Source organism: Gallinula chloropus, assembly GCF_964237585.1.
Source record: "Gallinula chloropus genome assembly, chromosome: 15".
NCBI classification, from domain to species: Eukaryota; Metazoa; Chordata; class Aves; order Gruiformes; family Rallidae; genus Gallinula; species Gallinula chloropus.
Genome location: NC_140100.1, coordinates 10,494,252 through 10,518,177, shown reverse-complemented (window position 1 = coordinate 10,518,177; position 23,926 = coordinate 10,494,252). Strand labels below are relative to the sequence as shown.

General features: G+C 39.9%; 2 protein-coding genes across 2 annotated transcripts; one reads left to right on the top strand and one right to left on the bottom strand.

Annotated features, from left to right (window-relative positions):
• Positions 1–4,663: 4,663 nt before the first annotated feature.
• On the top strand, positions 4,664–23,884 carry METTL9 (methyltransferase 9, His-X-His N1(pi)-histidine; the record flags this gene model as incomplete). Its single annotated transcript, XM_084271212.1, has 5 exons — positions 4,664–4,837; positions 9,267–9,457; positions 11,684–11,893; positions 12,958–13,142; positions 23,147–23,884. The coding sequence occupies 5 exons, from the start codon at positions 4,664–4,666 to the stop codon at positions 23,350–23,352; spliced, it is 966 nt and encodes a 321-aa protein (XP_084127338.1). The 3' UTR covers positions 23,353–23,884.
• On the bottom strand, positions 16,324–22,336 carry IGSF6 (immunoglobulin superfamily member 6; the record flags this gene model as incomplete). Its single annotated transcript, XM_084270863.1, has 6 exons — positions 16,324–16,774; positions 17,812–17,895; positions 18,414–18,470; positions 19,308–19,411; positions 20,324–20,677; positions 22,270–22,336. The coding sequence occupies 6 exons, from the start codon at positions 22,334–22,336 to the stop codon at positions 16,736–16,738; spliced, it is 705 nt and encodes a 234-aa protein (XP_084126989.1). The 3' UTR covers positions 16,324–16,735.
• Positions 23,885–23,926: the final 42 nt, after the last annotated feature.

The window sequence follows — 23,926 nt, the reverse complement described above, 5'->3', positions numbered from 1 at the left end:
TAAGTTGCGTTATCTGTTTTTTATCTCTCTCTTGTCAGAGGTATCATTATTCATTTGCATTGGACATGCTAATAGCACTATGTACACATACTACTGTCACTGGTATTTACATATCCAAAGAATATTTAAACAAATACCAGAGCAGATATCGACTCTGTGTTTAGATTCCAAATCTTAAAAGATTTACTGCATTGTGTGTATGAATTTTCTGCCTGAAAGGCGGAAGGAGAAAAAGCCAAAGGACAAAAATGTGAAGGAATTTAAATTCATATAATCTCTGATTCATTATATGAAACCATTTTCTCCCTGATAGTTCCTTTGAAACTGTAATAAGATTTTTCTTTACTGTTTCTATGTTTCCTAAATTTCCTATGTTCATCCTAGAATACATATTTTGATAGGTGAAAATCTTACTGTTCCACAAATGCAGGTTTCTCAGAGGACTGTGTTCATCACATAGCTTTAGCATTAAATTGCTTGAACATAGTGTACAACTGTGAGAGTACTGTGCTAAAGATTAGTAAAAGCATTAGTAAGTGGTTTTAGGAGTCAAAATTAGATCAAGAATTCTTTGAAAATTTTTTCTGGAAAATGGTTAGTAAAAAAACATTTTATTTACTGAAATAAGAGAGGAGCAAGGGGGGATATGATTGAAGGTGAAGTTTGAATAGCCTCCATAAACTACAACCTACAACAAGAGAGTAACTGTGTAGAATAAACTAGTTTAGAAAACAAATCTGAGAAATAGAATAAAAATATTTAATATGTAAGATATCAAAAATTTTGCAAATTAATAGAATTTAGCAGTCTCCCATTTGTCTCTTCTCTTACTATAAGGGCAGGGGAAAAGTGTCTTTCATCACACCAACAGTCAAACCAAGAGAGGACTGGAAAACTACTTTAAATTCAGGCAATAGTCTTACTAGAGGGTTGGGGGTATGTTATGATTGACATCGCTTATTCACCATTTCCTGGTCACCCGCTAAACTTTGTTACCCTCTGCTAAACCTCCGTGATTGGGTTTGGCCATGAATCAAGTATAGGATGATCAAAGGGAAAAGTTGAGTGTCTTGTAACAGCTGGTTCATCTGCTTTCTCTCCTTATTAGCTATTAGTATCCCAGCTTGAAGTCCTGCTGCTGGAAAAGTGCCCCAATTTAATCTTGGGAATTTAAGAGCATCTAAAATAGTCTCATAACTGATGAAGAGGATTTAAGTGTGTATAATATAAAATAGGAAATGCTGTGATAACTTTGGGGAATGAGAAATTTGGTGCTTGAATCCCATTCTTAGAGTTTCTCTATAAATTCTTAGAATTTGGATCTCAGTACACTGAATTAATATTATTTATTGAAAATCAATAGGTGAGAGTGTCTACTAGATTTACAAGGATGTTACCTAACAGATACAAAAGGATGTTAGCCTAATGCAGTAGTAATATAATACATGGTTAGTGATAGAGTGAAGACATTGAATAAATGACTGCAAAGCATGTTTAATTTTTAAGTAGGAAAAAAAGAGATTTATGTTTTGCAGAGCTTACAGGCCTGCCTCTGTTCTCCTCTGGTACGAAATGACCTTCTTGGTCTCCTGCTGTGCTCATTTTGGAACTGCTCAGTAATTCGTGCATAGACATATGTTGACATGGCCAGTAGGATGTTTACATTTGAGGATGGTTCTACAGCTTAATGGGTGCTGTCAGGAAAGGCAGGCAGGAAGGGGAAGGAGCGGTTAAGATAAGCCACATCTCCACAGATGCTCCTGAGCTCTTTCTTACAGAATGAAGCCAGCACAGGGAAAAAAGCTCAGCCAGTCAAAAGAATCCTAGCTGGTTTTGTAAACCCAGGCTGAGGGGACTTGTCTTGGAGAGCTGGACAAACCCACAGCTGGGCTGTCTGGGTTACCTTTGGAAGAGTGGATTTAGGATACCCAGCTTACTTTGACCTAAAGACTGCTTTCTGGTAATCCCTATCTCACTATTGTTTAAATAATAGACGGGAGAGAGGTTTCGTTGCTAGAATGCATGAGGCTGTGCCAAATCCTGCACCAGAATACTGGGCTCTTTGTGATCCCTGCAAAGGCAGTTCATCTTTAAAATCCTCCTTCCTAGGTAAATTAGACTCCTTTGGGTGTGTTTTAAACCTTTTGGACTCCCATTTTTTAGAGAAATTTTCCACTAAATGAAGGAATGCTACCTAAATAACTGAGGACAACATAAAAAAAAAAAAAAAAGGTGGTTAGTTTTGGTTTTTTTCTGGAGATCCTCTCCTGGCACACTAATTGTGTTGAATGACATACATATACACTTACACAACAAATAGTTTTCTGAGATTGTCCAGCAATTGGTTACAATTCCACCAGCCTATATTCCAATGACAATACATCAAAATTATTACCTAAATATGCATGAATAGTGTGTTCTTTATAGCCTGTCAAGAGAAAAGATATGCTTAGTATACAACTACTGCAGCGGAATGTTAATGGCAAATGTAACACTGGGTAGGAACTCTGAAAAATCTCATTAAAACATACCCAGGTTGTATACTAACAATACAAAGAAAAAAGCTATCGTAGTTATTTATTTATTATCTGTATTTTGCATGTAATAAAATTAAGATATGTTTCCCTGTGAGCAACATGTAATTAACCTGAAGCTTTTTTATTTATTGGTCTACACACTGTGAGCAGATGTCTATTTAGAAAGCAACAAATTTAGCTTTTGTCATTTTGGATTTTCATTATAAAGTGGGTTTACTCCTGGAGGGAAAAAATAAGCTAAGCTGTCTTTACAAACAAGAACACAGAAAGGAGAGTCCTTAATCCCAAACCAAATAAAGAAATAGACCAAAAAAGGCATCTTAGCCCATCTAGCTATCGGAGAAAAAAAAATCTTCATGTGGAAAACTGTCTAAAGCTCTCATGTCAAAAACTTTCCTCAAGGAGGTTAAACATCAGTGAACATGAACTGAACAGAAAAATCCTCTGGCAATATATCTTCTTGTTGCTCTGGTTTTGCTGATTTGCCTGGGTAAGTGAGGTTGGATGTGATTAGTACTTTGATCACAGGTTCTTCCAGGTAGAAGCCAGGATCCTGTGGTCACTTGACTTCCCATGTCACCCTTCCCAAGAAATGAAGGGGCTAGACTTCAAATCTGATCAAAGGGAAGATATTGCTTGTGATTGTCGAGAAACATTTTTCTGAGATTAACAATGCCATCTGCCCTCATGCCTTACTCAGCTGGAATTTGAATTGTGAGATCTGGTGTGTCTAGATCTTTGTTTTAATTGGATACAGTATTCCTCACCTATTATGCTATTATCACAAATAACCTGTTTATTAGTGCATCAGTGAGAACAGCAGTGCCTAATGCAAACCCACAGCACCCCGATGGCTTTTGTTCTACCAATGGCTTGTACTACTGTATGAAAAAACAGAATTGTTATCCAGCTTGACCTTTTGCAGATTAAAACAGGGCCTGGCTCTTAAATTCTTGCTTCCCTGCTTATGCAATGACTTCTCCATCCTCTGCACACACATCCTATAGCTTCAGGAAAAAAACTTCCTGGATCGAGGGCCTTAGATCCTCCCATGTAGTGAACCGTGCTCCTACTGCAGAGCACAGGCTTTGCAAAGGAGCCTTTAGCAAACAAAATGTTGCAGAAGTTCCACATGAGCAAGGTGGTTTACTCTGAGCCATTGTGAAGTAGTTATTAACACAGAAAATTGCGATGTCTGAGGATGTAAAGCCAAATTTCGTATTTCAAATAGCAGTAGCCTTTCACCTGCAAATAGAAGGCCCTTTTGAAGAGCAAATCCTCTCACTACCGTTTTATCTTTAAATGCCATGGGTTTTTAGGAAACCCATCACCTCTGTGCCTGTTGAGCTCAGATTTCTGCAGGAAAAACCTAATACAATGGACACTGGACACGAGGTACCACCACTTCCATCCTTTGGCATTCACTGTGGTAGCAGCCGAGAATTTCTCGAACTGATGAACCAAAACCTCGAACCTCAATGAAAAAAAGGTGCTAATTTCAGAGAGGTCATTCAACTGAACTATCAAGGCAGCATGTGGGCGATGTGGCGGTAAGCTCAGGGCCAGAGAGCGCGGCAAAGACAGCCAGGGGACAGCAAAGGGACAACGGCAGCCACCTCTCCCCTCAGCCCAGTGCCCACCCGCCACAGCGTCTCCCGCCCAAAGCGCTCTGCGCATGCCTAGCCCGGGTGACAGGGCGGTGCCAAGCACGTGCACGCCTGAGGAAGCTGGCGCGAGCGCCTGTGAGGGGCAGTTGGCCGCCTGTTGCGGCTGGTGACCGGAGCGGAGGGAGAGGCGGGTACGGACGAGCCGCTGCCGCCACCATCCGGCCCCGCTCCGGTTTGAAAGCGGCGCCCAGCAGGGCGGCCCGCACCGCGACACAGCCCCGCCCGCCCCGTGATTGGCGAGAGAGGGGAGGGAGCGGGTGCGCGCCAGGCCCCGGCGTGTCGCAGCGAAGCCGTCCGGCCGGCCCCCGCTGCCGCGGCTCCGCGCGTTCCGCCCGGAGCGTCTGTGCGGGCCCCGGAGGGGAGCCGAGCCGGTCGAGTTGCGTGCTGCCGGCGCCGCCGCTGCCATGGAGAGGGGAGGCGGCGGCAGCGAGAGGGGGTGACTCCGCGATCCGTCCCCCGATGAGACTGTGGCTGGGCTGGCTGTGCTGCTACACCCTGTTCCTGTGGGTGCTGAGGAGGAGGATGTGCTCTGGCCCTGCCAGGTACCTGAGGAGCCCTTTATCCAGGTCCCTCTACGTGAATATGATGGGCAGCCACAGCCAGCCAGCCCCGGGCGCCAGGGAGAACCACCAGGTACAGCCCCAGAGGCAGCCGCCCTTCCCGCCCCTCCCCTCCCCCACACCGCCTTCTCTCCCGGTGCCTGGCGGGGCCGGACTGGGCGGGGGGCTCCCCGGCGCCGGCAGGCACAGGGGCCTCCCTCTCTCCCTCTTTCTCTCCCTCCTTCCCTCCCGCCGGTGCTGGGAAAGCTGGGGAGCTCCGCCGGGGGTGGCGGGCGACGTGTTGGGGGGGTGTCCTCGTCTTCCGGGACGCCCTGAGGTACCGGCCGCCTCCCGGGGAGGGGGAGCGGGGACCCTGGTGCGGGTTGAGGGGGGCACGGGGCCGGGCAGCGCCAGACAAAGAGAGGGAACGGCTCGGTCCTCCCGGTGAGAAAGTTGACGTGTGCGCTCAGTGTGCAATACGTCCGGGAGCATGTTGGGGAGGTAAGGAAGTGCGGGGGCTGAAGAACCGCGGGGAGAAGGTAGTCGGGGCTGGGTGCTGCCGGAGGGTGCAGTGCACTCGGGGTTCGCCGCGGGAGGGTCTTCGGGGCGAGTCCAGGGGAGCCAGCGCGATGTCCCGGGAATGGCAATGCATCGGTGGGGCGTCAGAGCTGCTCCTGAGAGCTTTCAGCCGTAGTCGTGTGTTCTTCCTGGTGAGCGCTGAGTAAACACCACTTGAATGAAGTTTGCAGGTGTTGTTGAACGAGGTGGGTTTGTAATCACAGAGATGTTTTAATTAATACCGGTGTATCTAGAGGAAAATTTTTTAAAAGTGAACAACTGGGAAACTGCAGAGCTCGCAGAGGCCTTGGAACGGTAGGAGCTGGCAAACTAGAAAAGAGTTTTCAATGTGATACGACTGCACTAAAAGGTTAGCGCTATATTTGGGCAGCATAGCCAGATGGATCAGTACCTTGTGGAGATGTTAGGCACTGTACCCTTTCTACACAGCGGCTACGTGATACGATTGCATTTGGAATGTGTTCAGATCTGCACTATGTTTTACCAAAATGCTGCTGAAAACCTGACAGGCATTCAGACAGGCGAATAAAAAGTTGAAGGAAGATAATGAGTTATTCTAAGTAAAATATAGAGAGCTGAGCTAATGAAGAAGACAGCATAAATACTTGAAGACAAAGGAGGAATATAATTTGTGTTGGGATTCTTCAATCTGATCCTTTACTGGAGTATTCTGGGTGGGCACTGACACCCAGAGTCTTGCTACTGAATGAATGCATGTGTTACTGGGGTTTAATGAATATGGGGTGCCGTTGGGATCATTTGCTGCATAAGTAGGATGACAAAGAGAAGCAGAATTTAGATAGACAGAAAAAACATCCTGGTGGACAAAGAAAATCTGAAAGTCTTTTGTGGTGCTACAAAGTATGCAAGAAAGACAAGTCAACCAAAGAAATGTGTTCTGGAAGTGATTGTCATTCATAGGGTTGCAGTGGATACTCTCCATATCTAATTTATGGGATCTAGATTTTAAACCTAAAGGAGATTATTTAGCAAGTTTAGAAAGATTTGCAATCAAGTTTGTGGGTTTACTCATAAGTAAAGATTGCTTGTTGAGGCCCCATAATTGTCTCCAATTTTACTTAATATGTTAGTTTTACCTAAGTTAGCTAAAAGAACAGTTTCTTCCTTTCCCTAATGTTAGGAAAAAGTTATCAGGAATAATGATTTTTATTATAACAAAGATCTTGAGATAATTTTTCAGATTTTTGTGCTGTAACTTTTCTACTACGTTGCTGTAAGAGATTTCTGTCATGGAAAATAGTGGCCTGAAAAAGGCTCTTTGTATATTGGTACATGGAGGAAAAGGAAGAGCAGTTTTTGTTGTGTTGAAGTAGTTCCAGAATTAAACTGTCTTTCACCAGTTCTTTTATATGAAATTTGGATTTGGTTTATCTTGTGTTTTTTGGGTTTTTTTTTTTCCCCCTCCTCTTTGTATAGTTTGATATAATTTCTATTATTCACTGGTGTTACATGGGTAGTTGCCAATAACCTTATTGGCAAGATTAACTATGAAGAAGAAATTAAGGGCGGTCTGAGAACAAAGCCTAATTTCTGGAAACAAGCTTCTCTTCTCACAGCTGTCACCACCATCATTCTGCCAATGCTTGTGTCAATATATACCAATATTTAGAAGACAGGAATTGCAGGACTGATGGTTTCCATGGTCAGATTTTGGAACAACAGGTGACAGAGTTCAGTGTGGAACCAACAATGCTCAGGTACAGTGCATAGGTAGTCATACTGCTTGTGGAGCAAAGCCTGTGTTTCCCAAATGGATACACATTGTTCTGGATTGAAAATGGCAACACAACAAATAAAGTCCCTCCAAACCTGTCCTTTGTAGTGAGGCAGCAGCCTTGTGAATGAACCTGCTGCATATCCCAGCCTGATCCTCAGCTCCATAAGGCTGCTTGCTCCTACCAGGATCCTGAAATTGGCTTCTGAAGGTGGATGGACAAAGTGCCCAGGCTGCTTCTCTAGTGGGATCACTGGCCTGTGCTGATGTCATTCAGGTGGCACTGTACTGCAGTGAGAAGAGACATAAACTGGTGAATCATCATTCTTGGGGATCCCTGTGCCAGTCTCTGTCCTGGGGTACAGACTTGGTCAATGTCTGGTTTTTAGAGGAAAGGATCACCTGTAGTACCTACAGGTGTGTTTGAAAATACAGTCAAGAGCCTGATTCTGCCAGAAATGTACCCATTATGCAAGTGGTTTTCAAAGTAAGTCTGAGTAGGCATGTGTTTGCTTCTTGGCTGAAGGGAGTTGGCATCCCTTGCTACGCTGGGTCAGTGTTTGATGGAGTCTCTGTTTATGGACCTGGCACAGTGATCTTTGTGCAGATGTCTGGTCCCCTCTGCTTACTGGCAGTATTACTGTGAAGCAGCAGGACACTGGAACAAAGATCCTGTCCCATTACTATTTGTGTTACAGTAGTGATTGGAAGTCCCTGTGTAAATGTGTTAAGTGACTGTTCCTCTCTGAACAAGGCACTGACAGATCCCAGATCAGGATATGAACATACATTTTTGCATAGTGTGGCTATAGACACAGTCTTAGGTCTTAAATCACTTGGGGAGTTATCCCAGGTAACTGTTCACTGTCTTACGTGCATTTTTACTAGATTCTCTCCATTTATTGCTAAGATACCTGTGAGTCCCTATCTGCACAGCAAACACATGCAGCCAGATTAGGGAATGTTACTGCAAGATCTAAGGGAGAGATAAGTGTTAGCTGTAGGGAATAATTCTTGATATTAGAAAACAGACACAATGGCATTAGAGATTCTGAGAAGGGCTGACAATAACTCTGCATAAGCGTAGGAGAGTGAAAAATAATAGCAGCATTCTTAATTTAAATTGCATTTAAAACTTTTCTTGTGACTTCTGCATATTGAGTGTTGGGGGACGGGGGTTGGCTAGGAATTGCCACCTAGCATTAAGCAACCTTTTTAATTTTACTACCAGTGCTGATACTCCAGAATGCTGCAGCATTAGAGGGATTTGCTGGAGGGGCAGAAGGTGGCCATTGAGGGCCCAAAAATTTCAGAATTTTTATATATTTGCTTTGTTGTGCACAAGGTTTTTTTGCATTTAAAATGTAAAGCAGGTATTGAAGAAGCAGCTTGAATATGCCTTACATGTGGATAGTAAAATATTAGGATATTGCATAGTTTGTTACTTTCCCAGATAGGTTTGAATCAAAAAATGGCATAATTTTTTTTTTTTTTACAGCTAATTGAACAATAGCTTGTGTGTCACAGGTATTGTAGTTTGTATAGGAGTGGTTCCTACCAGATAACACAAGGCAGAAAGGATCCTTGGCCCATTTTAGCTTGGGCTTTGTTGTTTACCAGTTTAAAAGTCTAGAACTGCCTTTCAGCTGATACTGTTGACCCTAAATGTGGGAACCTGCTTCTTTGTTCAGTTGAGAATCTGGGAGGCAGCTTCATAGATGTCATTGTTTCGAAAGACTGGCAGACCTGCTTGTTAGTACTAGTAAGAGAAGCAGCATAGTCCAGCAAATGCTGTAAGACAGGTGAGCTGTTGTCTTAAAGTATTGAGTGGATTCTTCTCTCCTGTCCTGGGAAAATACTGCAAATGCAATTGCTGATTTCTTTTCAGAGGCTGCTGATGGAAAAGCTGAGAATGAGTTAGAAGATGGAAAACAATGTTATAACATTTTATCAGCCTGGTGCTGTTCCATAGAGGACCTGTTACTTTGTAAAATTCTTCAAAGTACAGGGTAATGATTAAGACAAAATTTTCTTAGTAGTTGCAGTTCACATCTAAGTCAACCCTGAAGTGTGTTGAAAAGTCTGTAGGAAAACCTAATTTGTATATTTATGGAAATTGATAATAGTCTTCTCTGTATTCAGGGTTTTACTACTGTTGGTTTCTTTTTAATTGATGAACTTTTTAATGATCCTTTATCTCTTTCTCTAGTGGTATGTCTGCAACACAGAACAGCTGTCTGAATCCCTTCAGCCTATTTTTGTCCAGAGTTATCTTGACCAAGGAACTCAGATGTTCTTAAACAACAGCATTGAGAAATCAGGCTGGCTATTTATCCAGCTCTATCACTCTTTTGTGTCCTCAATTTTTAGCCTCTTCATGTCTAGAACATCTATCAACGGGTAAGTGAAAGTCAGTCTAAATACAGTTTGGATTCAGTGTTCAGCTGTAGCTCTTGATCTGTGAGCTTTTCCTAAATGTGTAGTTTTCCCTTTACTAATGTAACACATCTGAAATGCCCTACTGTGCTCTTCTTGCCCTGCCCTCTTAATTGAAGAACACTGTTTCCAGTATGGGGAGATAGATGAGGTAATTGCAATTAATAACAGAAAATTGGAGAACTCTAACTGTATTTTATAACCATTACTTGTGTTAATTTCCTTCTGAATAAGTGAGTGTTCTCTTTTTGTTAGCCAATTTATTTTTCACCCCTCTGTTTTCTTCCCCCCTGCCCTCCTTGCATGTTACTTCACTTGCTGCCATATTACTGTTGTGATTGTCCTTGCTGAAGGTGTTGTGTGTGGCATCTAAAACTCTTTCTGGCAGAGAGTGTGTGTGTACCCACTGCAAACGCAGGCAGACTTCTAAACAGTGCAGAAGTTGGCTGAGTGTTGTGTCTGGGGATGATGTGAGATAGAATTTTGTCCTTTCCCTTATTCTGTAAAACTTAATTTCACATCAATTTGAGTGTAAGCAGTACCTAAACAGGTAACTTCTGATGTAGCATGTGTGACTGATGAAACATCAGGAAGGCAGGAAAAGAGTTTATAAAACGATACTCTCCTAGTCTTACTGCATTGGTTTCTTCTGTGGCTGCAGGGGAGTTCAGCTGTTTGTGGGTGCTTTAATATTTTTTTCAAAAAAAGTATGTTGTTTTTTTTTTACTCACGTCATCATGTTCAGAGATCTGTTTAACAGCTCATCAGTTTTGACCTTATGAAGAACGAATTTTGTTTTATTTACCTGATTGCTTCACCCTCCCCACCTCTGCACCTACTGCATGATTCTGCACAGGCTGTTAGGAAGGATAGTAGCTGTCTGCTAAGGCTCAAAAAAATAATCTTTTTCTTTATTTTCTAACCAGATGACTTTATGAGCTTCCCTGTGGTGTTCTTAGTTACTTGTAGCTTCATATAAAGGTTCCTTTGGTCTCCTCTTTTTCCTTTCTCTTCCATTTTTTTTCTTCAAAGGATCTCCAGTGCTTTGAATAACACCTCACAGTGCTGTTAGGAATAATAGCTGTGAGCCAATTATACAATGTGGACTGACACAAGTGTGCTGCAAGGGGGATCTACTCAAATTGGCTGTGTGCTGTTTATACATTTCATATCCTGTTTTAGTTTCTTCTGTATGACTTTGTATATTCTGTCCTTTTTGTTTGCTTGTTTCTTTGGTTTTAGTACAGTCAATCTTTCCTATGCCACCTCCTTACGCGTTTTTTAAAAATTTGATTCTTTTTCTCTTTGTTTACCTTTTCCCCCCCTTGAATATAAGGTATTTCTGTTCATTGTCTTTATGTTTAACCTGCTATTCAACATTACTTTAAATAACTGTATTTATCTACCTTCAGTCTATTACTGACCAGTTCTTTTTCCTGTGCTTGCTCTCCTAACTCTTTTATCTTCTGAATTCTGCTATGGCAGCTGAAATCAGTCACTGTGTAGTCTTCAAACAGTTACAGGCAGGTATGTCATTGACTTGATCCATGAGGAATCCAACTGTCACCTCTACCCAGTTCCCTAATGAGTAGCCTGTTTTCTGTTCCAGGGCTTTTCATGTTGAATGCAGGATCTGCAGATAGCAGCAAAAGGCATTGTAACGCACAATTAAAAAACACCTTTTGCCAGTCCAGCACTGTTACCCCCATCCTTTCCCTGGCTTTACATCCATTAACCGTTTACCCCCATCCTTTCTTTACATCTGTTCCCTGGCTTCCCTCCTAGTTCCAGCTCCGGTTCCTCGATGGTTGTGCACACTTCTCTCTCTGCAGCCATCTTACTTACTCTGATATGATAAATACAGCTCAGCCTTTATCTTTCCTTCTCTTTCTCTCCTTCCTCTTTTGTTTTGGTTTTCTTATGTGATCATTTTCTTGAGCTGCACCCCATGAGCTCTTCCTTTACCTAATCAAATTCCTCCTGAAGTCGTAACCGCTGTAACTGCACGCGGCTGCGTGTTTGATCTCTGACAAGTGCAAGGCAAGTTGAACTGGATTTAAAATTTATCTGAGGAGTGACCTTGTCTCCTTATGTGTGACTAGTTGCTGCCAAAGCACATTCTAAATTACTTCATTGTCCTTCCTGGTAAAGTCTGTGCAAAATTGATCATTTCTTGTTTTTACGTTTCAGGCTGCTGGGCAGGGGCTCGATGTTTGTGTTTTCCCCAGAACAGTTTCAAAGACTGCTTAAAATAAATCCAGAATGGAAATCCCACAGACTTCTCGACTTAGGGGCTGGGGATGGAGAAGTCACTAAAGTCATGAGTCCTCACTTTGAAGAAATCTATGCCACCGAATTGTCTGAAACTATGATATGGCAGCTTCAGAAGAAGAAATACAGGTATTGTAGTGAACACTGCCTACACCCTTTATATTGGGCATTACAGCCAAGTAGTCTATTAAATACTACAATTTAATGAATGTTCAGTATTTTCAGTCAATTCCTCTATTGTTTGATGGTTATGGAAAAGGCTAAGCTGTACAAAAGCAGGAAGATAAACACATCTGATGTTCCCTCTTACCTGCACTTTTGTTATTTGGATGTTCCCTCTTACCAGCTAAGAAAAAATACCCTGCAACCATTTTGAAGTCTCTTTCTTCATAGTTTGTGTAAATTATCTTAATGAAGAGAGTCAGGAAGATGAAATTCATATGCACAGTCCAAAATTGCAAAAGAAAGACACTGGTACTGCAGAGAAAGCAAACTGAACCGTGATAATAGGGATACCTCAATGACTCTGTCTACCTAATCCCACAATGTACATGACTCTGTAAAGATTCTTTTATTCTTGCTATGCTTAGCTCCTGCTACTGAGGTTGAATAATAGTTGGTTACAAAATCTTCAGCACTTTCAGAACTTACTTCATGCACTTGTCACAGCTCCTGGAGTTTCTCACAGCCATCGGATCCAGTCTTGTTGAGTAATAGTTAGTATTTCAGGCGCTGTAGCCCCAGACTTCAGCCCAAAGCCTGAAGGAATTGTGGATTTCTCTTCTTCAGCTGTCTTTGAGTGGAAATGTAGCAGGTACTTGGCAGGTTTGCATGCTGGTAAATCAGAGTGGATAGAATGCTGCAAGCCATTAATCATGTTTCAGCTTTGTTGTTCCTTGAGAAATATCTTCAGTTTTATTCTAAGACAACACCTTTTTTAACACCTGGTAGCTTGGGTTTCATCTCCCTTTATTGCCTGATGATTGTAAGGCAGTATAATGGTCTGTATGGCTGGACATATACCCATGTCCATTGTTACTTTAGTTTTCCAAAAGACATGCCTCTCTTCTCATTGCATAGGTGGCTGACCTTAACTGCACTATCATTGCATCCATAGCGAATTTCAGTGGTTCTCTCTGAACTCAGCCTGTGTTTGTTTAACATACTGTATCTCTTTCTCCTTCCTTTTGTAGGGTGCTTGGTGTAAATGAATGGCAAAACACAGGATTTCAGTATGATGTTATCAGCTGTTTGAATTTGCTTGATCGCTGTGATCAACCGCTGACTGTATTAAAAGATATTAGAAGTGTACTGGAGCCAACCAGAGGCAGAGTCATTCTAGCATTAGTTCTGCCATTTCACCCCTATGTGGAAAATGGTAAGTACACAGATAAACAGCTATTTAGGCAGGTAAAGAAAACGTTTGTAGGTTATAGTGTGCTGAATGAAATGTTTAATCAGCATGGTTGTGTTTGATTTTTCCAAATAACTTGTATGTTCAGAAGTATGAAATCATAGGTAAACAGGCCACATGATGTAAGCTGTTTTTTTTATTCCCCAACACACATTGTTGGTACCAACAAAAAGCTCAAATATTGAAGTCACACATCCTGCTCTGCAGGTTGCCACATTTGAGCTGTGTTGGAGCAACATGGGAAAACTGATCTCTGATTAGGGCTCTCTGCTGCTGTCACACAGGTCACCCTAGTTATCTGTAGCAACCATGGAGCAAAACCATCAAAACCGTCAGCAATGCTGAGTAGAGCAGTTCAGGTCAAACTGTTTCAAGTGTTCCAGATCAACTACAACTAAAAATTCATAGAGAGATAATGTTCACTTCCCAACATGAACTCCCAAAGGAGAATATCGACCCCTACTATTTACATTGTATTAGTAACTGAAATAAGAAAGTGCTAAAATTCCATTCTTTCCTTTAGTTGCATTTTAAAGAAACACGTGAGAGATTTTCAAATTAATCTGTCCAAGAGATTAGAAATCTTTTTTTTTTACATGCCTCTGATTGTGGATTTGGGTTGAGACACCCTGAAAGTGGTTTGAATTCTGGAAGGCTGGTGTTCACCCGGCATCATTTGGATACTGGCTCTTCTTGAATTTTAAGACTGGTCTGTGGAAAGGCATGTATTCCCAGAAAATGTAGAACTAACAACGTTCTGGTAATCACAGATGCATCAAACTGAATCTGTTTTTCTATGTCAGTGGCGTTTTGGTGGAGGGAGACAAAAAGTTTTAAGTATGAAAAATAATGCCATAGTAATGAAGAATTGCTTAAAATACAGTATTTGAGCATATGGATTGACTTCCACATCTGTACAGTATCTCAAGCATATTCAGTTACAATTTATGGTTCTTTTAAGGTGGAACAACATGGCTTCCTCTTTTAAAAATTCTTTAAAATTCCAAATAACAGCAGTGTCTCTCTGGTCTTTCGATGACATATTAGAAGAACTGAGAAAACTGAGAGGTTATTTGGGTGACTTTTTTGTTTGAGTGCCTTCACAACCATGTGCCATTATGTTTTGCAATTGCTGTTGCACCTAGCATCTACTTTTCTGTGTGTTGTTGGGTAACAACATGACAGACCACATGCAACTTCCTGGCTCAACAAGAGGCAGATAAATTAAGGAAGAAACTGCTCTAAGTCCTCTTGTCTTTCATCATTAATCTCCTACAGTATCCTGGGAGAAGAGTAGCATGTTAAATTTATAAATCCCAAGGGACTGGAAACCTGTTCTGTGATTGTTGAACTTGTTCATTCCTACTTGTGGGAAGTTGAAATCTGTTGCAAGGTGGTTTTTTTAAACCAAGTTCATACTTTTGTTTATGGTGGTGACTTAAAGCAGATTAGTCCCTTTGCATAAGGTGGTTCTGTTTCCTTAATAATTATTTTGTCTCTTTACTGCTCTCACGAATATGGCCCCATACAAACTTCTTTAGACAATGCAAGTTAGTGCACACAAAAGTCACTGTCATTCCACTGTGACTTTCCTGCTTAAGATCTATATAAGTGTAGTTGAAAGAAGCAGGCAAACTGCCACATGATGTACAAATTATTTTAGAGTTTCAGTGTTTTCATTTGACTGTTGTATGTATTTTAAAAAACATTAAAAGTGTACTTTTGCCATGTATTTAAAAAAGAACCCAACACCCAAACAACTTAGAACATTCAAAGAGAAGAATATTTCATGGCCCAAGTGACTTCTTGTATGAGCTAATTAAAAACAATTTGGACCCATCTAGAGGAACTTTTGCATTTTAGAGGGAGGAACAAATGGAGAAGAAATGAGGCAGGCAAGGTGTTTGATTAGTGTATAGATAATTTTCTTGAAATGGAGAAATTAATTGAATCAAAATGAGATATTTGGGTTATTTTGGGTATTGTAATGGGAGTGTAGTTGTGGAAACTGTCTCCATGAATAACATAAAACTTGCTTTAAGAGAACAAAGCAAGGTGGAGGAGGAGGTAAAACATATTTCTGTGCTTAGTGTTTCTGGAATTGCAGTGACACCTAGAGTCCAAAGTAGTTTAATCATAAAGTCTTTCTGGGGCTTTTCAAAGATGTATTTTCAACATAGAGGACAACAAGTAAAGCACTATACTTGCCTAATTTAGACATGTGCGATGAACTGGATGAATTATAAAGTATTAGACTAGTCACACAAGAGCATGTATTATTTTAGCTTTGTTTTTTTAATAGATATCCCAAAGAGTCATATAAAAATATGTTGTATTTCCCAATACAGATGTCATGTTCACAGAAAGGCATTATTAGATAATGTATGGCTGGACTGGTTTAGGCTTCTCTAAAACAATAATGTCAGAGACACCATACTTCAGAAGGAGTTAACACTAGCAGCCTGGGATTGTGGAATTTTCTTGTTGAACACATGATCGTCCTTGTGATTGATTGACAGGCATAACAAGACAAATACGCATTTTCCATCTTCTGCTTGGTACTAAATTGAGCTGGAAACACATTACTGCGCTAGATGGCCTCTTGCTTTGTCTCAGATGTCAGCTCTCATCTCACTGAAGTGAGAAATACCTTTTCATTTGTTAAAGCCTTGCTTTATTTAAATGATGATAAAAGATGCAGCTGTTCTTTAGCGGGGAGAACACCTGGTTTTGTATATTGTCTATGTACTTTAAAAAAAAACAAACTACCTTGCCCAGGTGGTTTACTTCTGTGTTCATGCCTGTATCCACGTTGAACAGACAAAACTTGGTGCTCCAGGTAATCCTGACTTTGGATGATAGGGCTGGAAGATGGGGCTTATCTCTCTAGCAATCTTAGCATTGCAGGAGCAACCTTCTCACTGTGACCTCTACTTTCCTAAACAACCTGGGAAGGAGGTCCCATCCCAAACAAGCTTTACCATGATAGTACATACATTTGTATTGCCTCTTTTTTTTATTCTGCTTGCCTGTCTACAGAGTACATAGATTTTGCTATGTTTAAGTTAAGACTCAGTAATTATTGATGCAACAGATACACAGATCAACAACTGTCATATTAACAGGGCTAAATCCAGAATTTCACTTATGAAATGAGTTTATTTTCTGTTACTGTCAATTATCATACATCTTTCACAAATGCTCAATTTATGTAAAAGGAATACATATGAAACTTAGGAAAAAAGACAGAGCATTAGACCTAAACTGAAAAAGGAAACTTTCATGGAGCATGAACTGTTATCTGATGAATGATGAAGTCTTTTCCCATGGTTCTTATTCTTCCAGATTGGAAAAAGGAAGTAATATATAACATAGATGTAAAATACAATGCACTTGGTTTTGGTATCTGGTTAGAAAATACTCAGGAAGAACACTGCCCTGCAAGGTTTTCTCCTCTCCCTTTAAAGCAAAGGAAGCCTGTTGAAGAAGCTGAAGTTCTTCATCTGCCCTTTTGCTTGCATGAGAAATGTTGAACAAATCTGAACTGCTTCATATGCTCATCTGTTCTGATAAACATTGTCATCTTCCAAATCATCCTAGGAGAAAAATACAGTATTTCATTACTGATGTGAACTTTTTTTTTTTTTAAAAAAAGGCAGAACTTCCTTCTTGAAGCAAACTCCATCCCTTTGCTGTTTCAGTAAACTCCTTTCTCCCCACTTGCCCAATTTTTTTTGTCCATCTGGCATCTACAGTAACCAAAACATCTTTCTTTTCCTCTGGGCTTTTCCTAATCCCTAGGGAATACAGAGGCAGTGAAACACACCTCCTGTTGTCGCTGCTTTCGTATCTGATGCTCAAAACAGGTCACATAAGCAGGGACTTGACATCTTTAAGGTCTTAGTTCCAGAGGAAAACCAGTGGGGTTGTATGGAAATAAAGGTAGTAAAAATGTATAGAGGACAAATGTTTGACTCTTGTGTTCTATGTTTGTTTTGGTTTCTCTGAAGTGGTGTCCATGCTCAGAATAGGAAAAGAAGAGAAGCAACATTTTTGAAGCAGGATTTGGAAACCTTTTTCTTTGCTTGCAAATACATCTAAAGGGCTTTTCTGTAACTTACATGGCAAGTGCAAAATTACTGATGTGTGGCCACACAAGACTTTGGCTCAAATTTGGATTGATGAGAGGAGTTGTGTGGCTTTACCCAGTGATGCTGAATACTTTGCTTAGGCTTTGTAGGTTGAAGTTATGTTTCTGTCACCTAGTTACTCTGGGCTAAGGCAGCAAGAACAACTACAATATACATATTTTTCAAGAATGAACTCTTAATAGCTTTGTGTTTTACTAAAGAGCCCAGAACCCCTTGTTGAGACTCTACTTGGCAAAATATAAAAGTATGCAAGCTTCATTTTTAAATGTATGTGCATGCAATATATAAGGTATATCCTGACATGTAGACAATTGTATATCCATTGTCATTTAGAATGCTTTATAGTGGCTTTGTTGTGCAGAATACACTTTTTTAGACCTTTAAAAAGGTCATTTCCAGAGGAAATGGAAATGGGATACTCTAGAAAACCCTAGGTTCTTTGTTTTCCCCATGAATTTCAGGTTTGGTACCCAGACACTTACAGGCTGCCTGCAGCGCTCAGCATACTTCTGCTTTTGAAGTTCTTGGGCAATCGCTTGAAAAATCTTTCGTCCGCTATTGATTTTCTGTAAATGATTTAAAATATTTTAGGTCAGTGCTGCATGTTAAGCCAGGGGGAAGCATCCTTTTAACCCTTTTGTAATTCTGGCTTTTTCCCTCTACACATCTTTGGGAGTGTGATTAGTTAACACTTTAAGATCATACAGTTTAACAGGAAGAATGATTTTTAATGACATTAATATTACATCTCTTGACATTTTTTTAGTCAAGGATATATGATGATAGAGGCTTCCTAGGCTAATCTTAAATACAGCAGGGCTTACCTGAATGCCCCATTTAAACAAACAAAAATCATTAGGAAATTCTGTTATTTTTTTAGAAGTTTGAGCAACATTCACTTACCTAAACTAAGCTCTCTATTAGTGATGGCCTTTACATACCTTGGCTTTATTTTTTACAAATCTGAAGTAAAGTCTTAGCAACTCTGAATGTCTTTGAATCATTAATTACAGAATTGATACTTTGAAATGACGGGGGGGGGAATAGCTCTGACTTAGACAAAGCAAACAAAGCGATAACATACACAGTTCTCTCTTCTTTGGTCTTCATTCCCACTTTTCTTTAGCAGCTTTGGCTTTAACTGGAGGGAGGGATAATAAAATAAAAAAAGATTAAAATACAAGATGAGAAACCTACTGCTAAAGTAATTCAGTAGTTAAAAGGGTCCAATACTTTGTAGATAAAAACCTTCATTGAGCAGTTTTCATGGCTGTAAGGCATTTTCCAGCTTCTGGTAGTAGATTCTCACATCAGTCTGATTATGTAAAAATTCCAGTTGCAGCTTTGGGTGTTTGTTTTTAACTAAACACAAAAGTTGTTCTAAGTTTAAAAAAAAAAAAAAAAGGTCCAGTATTTCTGTAATTTCTAACCAAGTGCCTCCTGGTGTGTTCCTTTCCTGTAAGCATAAAACTTCTTCCCAGCTGCTGACACTTAAAAGCCAAGGACTCTCTTGTGTGTATGTATGAATAGAACTTCGTTACACATGTAAACACAATCTGTGGTAAAGTCACTGCAGCTCACAAGAGCTTTGACATGAAATTTAAATTATTTTACGTGAAACCAATCCAGAGAGTTAATATGGTAATTTATACTTTTGCTTTTCTAGTGTGCCTTGGTCAGTCATCTCCAAGATGCTGATTAATACTCTCAGAGTAACTTTAACTTTAAAATACTTTCTCCTTTAGATGCTTTACTGAAAAAAGCAAATGAGGTTGTTCCTGAGAGTACAGGTATGTGCCACACAGGAGTTTGCAGATGTGTGCAGTATAAAAACTTCAACCAAATTTAATCATAGCTTGCAAACTTAATCATAAAAGTTATGGAAGTCTGGGAATGCCTCTTCATTCTCCTTATGGAGATGTTAAAACTGCTCAGATTTACAAAATTAACAAAAGCAGAAAACTCACTTTAAGCCTACCTTGTAGAGTACAAAGAGTATTACAGCAGTGTTGTACAGAAGCATTAAGGATAAGGCGATGATCACGGAGATGAATTTTCCATTGCTGTGTTGCTTCTCTTCTCCTTTATTAAAAGTGAGTGTTAGAATAAAGGACAGTTCTTCCAGTTCACATAATTTTCTTAAGATTCTGCATTTCAGGCCCCTTCCTCTGAGAAATTAAAAAAACCTTATACCTATCAGTATTTTCTGGTTCATTTTCAGTCTAAATTCCTTAAAGACTTTTATTTCCCTGAAAGTTTATAAGGGCAGTAGGGACTTGTTATTTTGGATTATGAACCCATCCTTTAGGGGAAGACAGAAGAGAATCCAGTTTTCTACTCTCATAAAGGAATATCTGAATAAAACTTAGAGATTTTTGTTCAGAAACACAGATACACAGGAAGGGAGGAATATAGGGAAATAATAATCCAGCTAGGGTTTGTTTGGGTGTTTCTTTCTATTTTTAGGCATGTCAAACTGAAATGTGGTTAAAGAAGTCTCATTGCTTTCTTAACTAGAAGATGAATGAATCAAAGGTCCAGGACTAGAACCTTCTGCTCAGGTTGGCAGAGTGAAGCCCCAGCTCTGACACCCTGTGTACTCAGTTGCGTGGAGTTCCACTAAAAGTGAGTTTCTCCACTTCCCATTTTTCTGTTGATACTTCCTTTCTGGCAGCCATTTAAGTCTTTATGAAGAGGATGTAGAGTATGGTTAGATAACACAGAGTACAAACTTATTTCTTTTGTAGAATTTTATTGGGTTTTGCACCATCTGACAGAACAGTCTAATTAGTAAATGAGGTTAAGATGCTTATTTGTAGAATCCCCTTTACCCCATGGGTTTACTGTTAATATTTTAATGTAGTTACACTATTCCTAATGGCTTTGTTGGTGTTTTCATCTTAAATGCTGTTCTTGAAAGTGTAAATAAAGGGAGTATTTAGGAAAGAGAACTTATTTCTAAGATGCTGCATTAAGAGGGAATTATGAACTGACCTGTTTTCCTTAGTACGGTTCCACCTCCTGTTTGCTTAGCGTGTGGTGAATGTGAACTTGAAAATGATACTCCACAGATATAAACAGCATTGTCATCTACAGTCAGGTTGTTGATCTGAAGTGAAATGGTTTTTTCTGATAAGAAATGCACTTTGAACTTATCCTGCTTTTTGCATTCAGGAGTACACAGATCCTCGTGTTTGTTAGTTAAAAAGCGGAACCACAGGACTTGAGGTGGGGATGAGGAGCATCCAGAGGCAGAGAAGGTACATGATAGGAATATGGTTTGCACGGAGTAGCCAGCTTCCTGAAATCCAGGTTGAGTTACTGTGACTTTGCAGGTATCTGTAGCACCTGTTGAGAAAAAAAAAATGGTAATGTGAGGGACAGTTACAAAGTAAGTCACTATCTAAAAAAGAAAATAAGTTACTTCTGGTTAATTTGAGAAAAGGTAGGAGGAAAGGAAGGAAATGATCTGTTTCAGACTTGAATTTTTGAAAGGTTATTTTCAGCAAGCTTTTCTTGTAGAAAACTCGCAGCCTGCCCATGTTTTACCTGTGTGGTAGTGTTTTACATGTGTGGTAGTATACTTAGCTTTCTCTTCTGGGAAAAGTGTAGAGAAGATTCATATATCTAAAATAATGTGAATGTCTCCTTTGGCCCAAGAGAAGACCAAAAGAGTATTCTGTGTAGTTCCCTGCCTCAGATTTAGCCCTGAGTGCTTTGGATGGGATACTGGGTGTTGTGCAACAATTCTAGATGCTCAGTGGCGTAGTTCTGCAAGGCTTTTTCTCCGTGCCTGGTCTGTGAGCCTGATGGCAGACAGTGGAAATGTCATAAATGGAGACATTTATAATTTAGCAATTTTATATCATTGATTACAATTCATAATAGTTCCTAGACATTCTTCCACTTCATCAGATATCTTGACTCTGGGTTTCTAAGGATAATAATATTCCTTGTTAATTCTGACATTTAAAGATGCATGCTGGAAAAACAGGAAGATAATCAAAGAAGAGAATTCTAATTAAGGAACTGAAATGTAAATTTTAATGTAACTGGCCTGGGAGATACTTTTCTTAAGTACTTATTGAGATCCATAATTTAAATACTGTTTTAGTATATATAATTTTATTGAAATAAATTGCTTAATTATTTAAATAATGGAATTGAGGGTATTGCAGTGAAAATTAAGGTAGTAGCTTAACCACATCCTTTCCTACTTCTTAAAAAACAACAACCTAGAAGATAAATAAAGTTAAGTCTGTTAATCTACTGCTGATACACACTTGATAAGCTTGTCTGTGGCAGAAAACCAGCATTGCCCGTTGATGATTTTTCTCACTGAGTGTCATGGACCAAATCCAAGCAGATTCAGTGCCTGTGACTTCTACAGGAATAAAGTGAAACTCTACTTCTGTATCACATCAACACCAGAGCCATTCTGTAGCAGCAACAGCAGTTGTAGTAATACCCTTTGTTAGGGTACTTGCACCTTGTGTGGAGAAAGGGAGTAGCTTGTGATCTTCTCATCATTTCAAGGTTGCTCTGGGGCTCTGCCTGGCCTTGCAGAGCAGAACTCTGTGTCTTCGGTTCATCTAAATACTGACTGTTGTATCCCAAAACCTCCTTACAAACAAGCACAGCTGCCCTGAAACCATGCTGCTGCTGCTGCTGGAGTGTCCTTTGCAGGGAAGTGCAGTAGGATTTCACCCAGAAACCCACTTGTAATCTATGATTTCTGAATTTGTTAGCAAATGCTTTTTCTTCCCAGTTGCTTAATTTAGAAGTTGTATGAAGGCAGCAGAAATTAGGTAGATTATCAGCAGGACTTCTTACTGTTGGTATTTTGAAATTATATTGCAAATCATAACTACAACATTGTCAGTCTTTTTTAGCTGCTATTACATGGGAAAATACAAGAATATTTTTAAAAAAGGTCTTACCAGCACTGTACAGAATCCAGTCAAATGCCAGCATTAGTACGTTTTTTAATCTGTTGAAAGATGCCATTTCTTGTATCTCTGGAAATAGTTCTACTTGAAGGAAGAGGAACTTAGGAAAGCTTTGGAGTTGCAGAATTCTCTGAATCACAAGATTTAGAACTTCCTGTTTAGAAGGGCGTTTACTGTTGCGTTTAGCAAGCTTGTTAAAGGTACAGAGCAAACCAGAAAACAATTTTAGATGATGTGACCTGGAACATGAGTGAAGAGTTTCACAAGTTGGACTCAATGGTCCATATGGGTCCCTTCCAGATCTGGGTAATTTTGAACTTCCAAGAGTCGTGTCTGTAACCCTTAAGATTATTTCATTGGATGTAACAAATACCACCAGGTTTTCCAGCATGCCTCAAGTGTTGGGCTTCTTAATTTTATACAATGCTAAGGAGTCATTACTGTATCAGCTAGTAGGTGCCACTGGAGAAACCGATTTGGTAGCCATCCATTGTAAAGTGCAGGTGAACTGATGGAAGCTTAACAGCAAATCCTAATTTTCAAGTTGCCAGACAGTGGGTATAAAGAATTTTATAATATAAGTTGTGTGTCCTTGTCTGCTGAATGCCAGCCTTGCTAATGGAAGCTACTTCTCAGCCACTCTTGGGACTGCTAGTTAACCATGTAACAGAAGATAACCTTAAGAAGTAGCCGCTTGTGAACAATAGCAAAATGTTGAACTGATCTTGCAACAGCTCCAAAAATGGCTTGTCAACATCTGGTGTGGAGTGGAATGGAATATCATCTGTGTAATGTGCTTTCTGTGAGAAAATACAACGCATGAGAAAGCTTTCTCGATAATTTAAACAAAACTCTTTTGTTTCTTCAGTAGGTGGCAAGTGGGAAAAGCCCTCAGAAGTTTTGGAAATCAAAGGGCACACTTGGGAAGAACAGGTGAACAGCCTGCCAGAAGTTTTCAGTAGAGCTGGTTTTGCCATAGAGGCTTTCACCAGACTGCCATACCTATGTGAAGGTGACATGTATAATGACTACTATGTGCTAGATGATGCTGTCTTCGTCCTCAAGCCAGTGTAAGCGTGTTTGACGTAAATCTCCCAATCTAATCCAAGAAGCAGCCTCTGAAAGAGCGGTTTGATTTATGGTTACTTAAAGGGAGGGAATTTGTGGATTGCCATGCTAAATAAATACTGTGTAAGAAATTTAAAGGCCAAAATACTAATGTATTTCTTTGTAGTGGGATTAGGAAAAAAAAAAAGGTTGTTTTTTAATAAGACTTTTCAGTTGAGAATTTCTTTTTTTACCAGCTCTCAAATCAACAAATGCATTCTGCCATCCAGCAGTAATGGGGGATATTATTTTTTTATACTTACATGCAACAGGGATCAGATCCAAACAAAAGCAATAGTCCTAATGATGGTGAAACTGATACAATGTGAACTGTTGTTAAAGGAATCAAGCGAAATCTGGCAATAAAGTTATCCATTCAGTTCAAGCCTTGTTGACTCTAAACTGTTGAAATGGATATTCTTCCATGCTAAGTTACTTTCTCTCTTGCTGTCATTCTTCATATGTTTTTAATCATGCTAATAAACTTTTTTTGAGATGACTTTTTGCATTAACTTTTGTGTTCATTTTTGTGACCATAGCC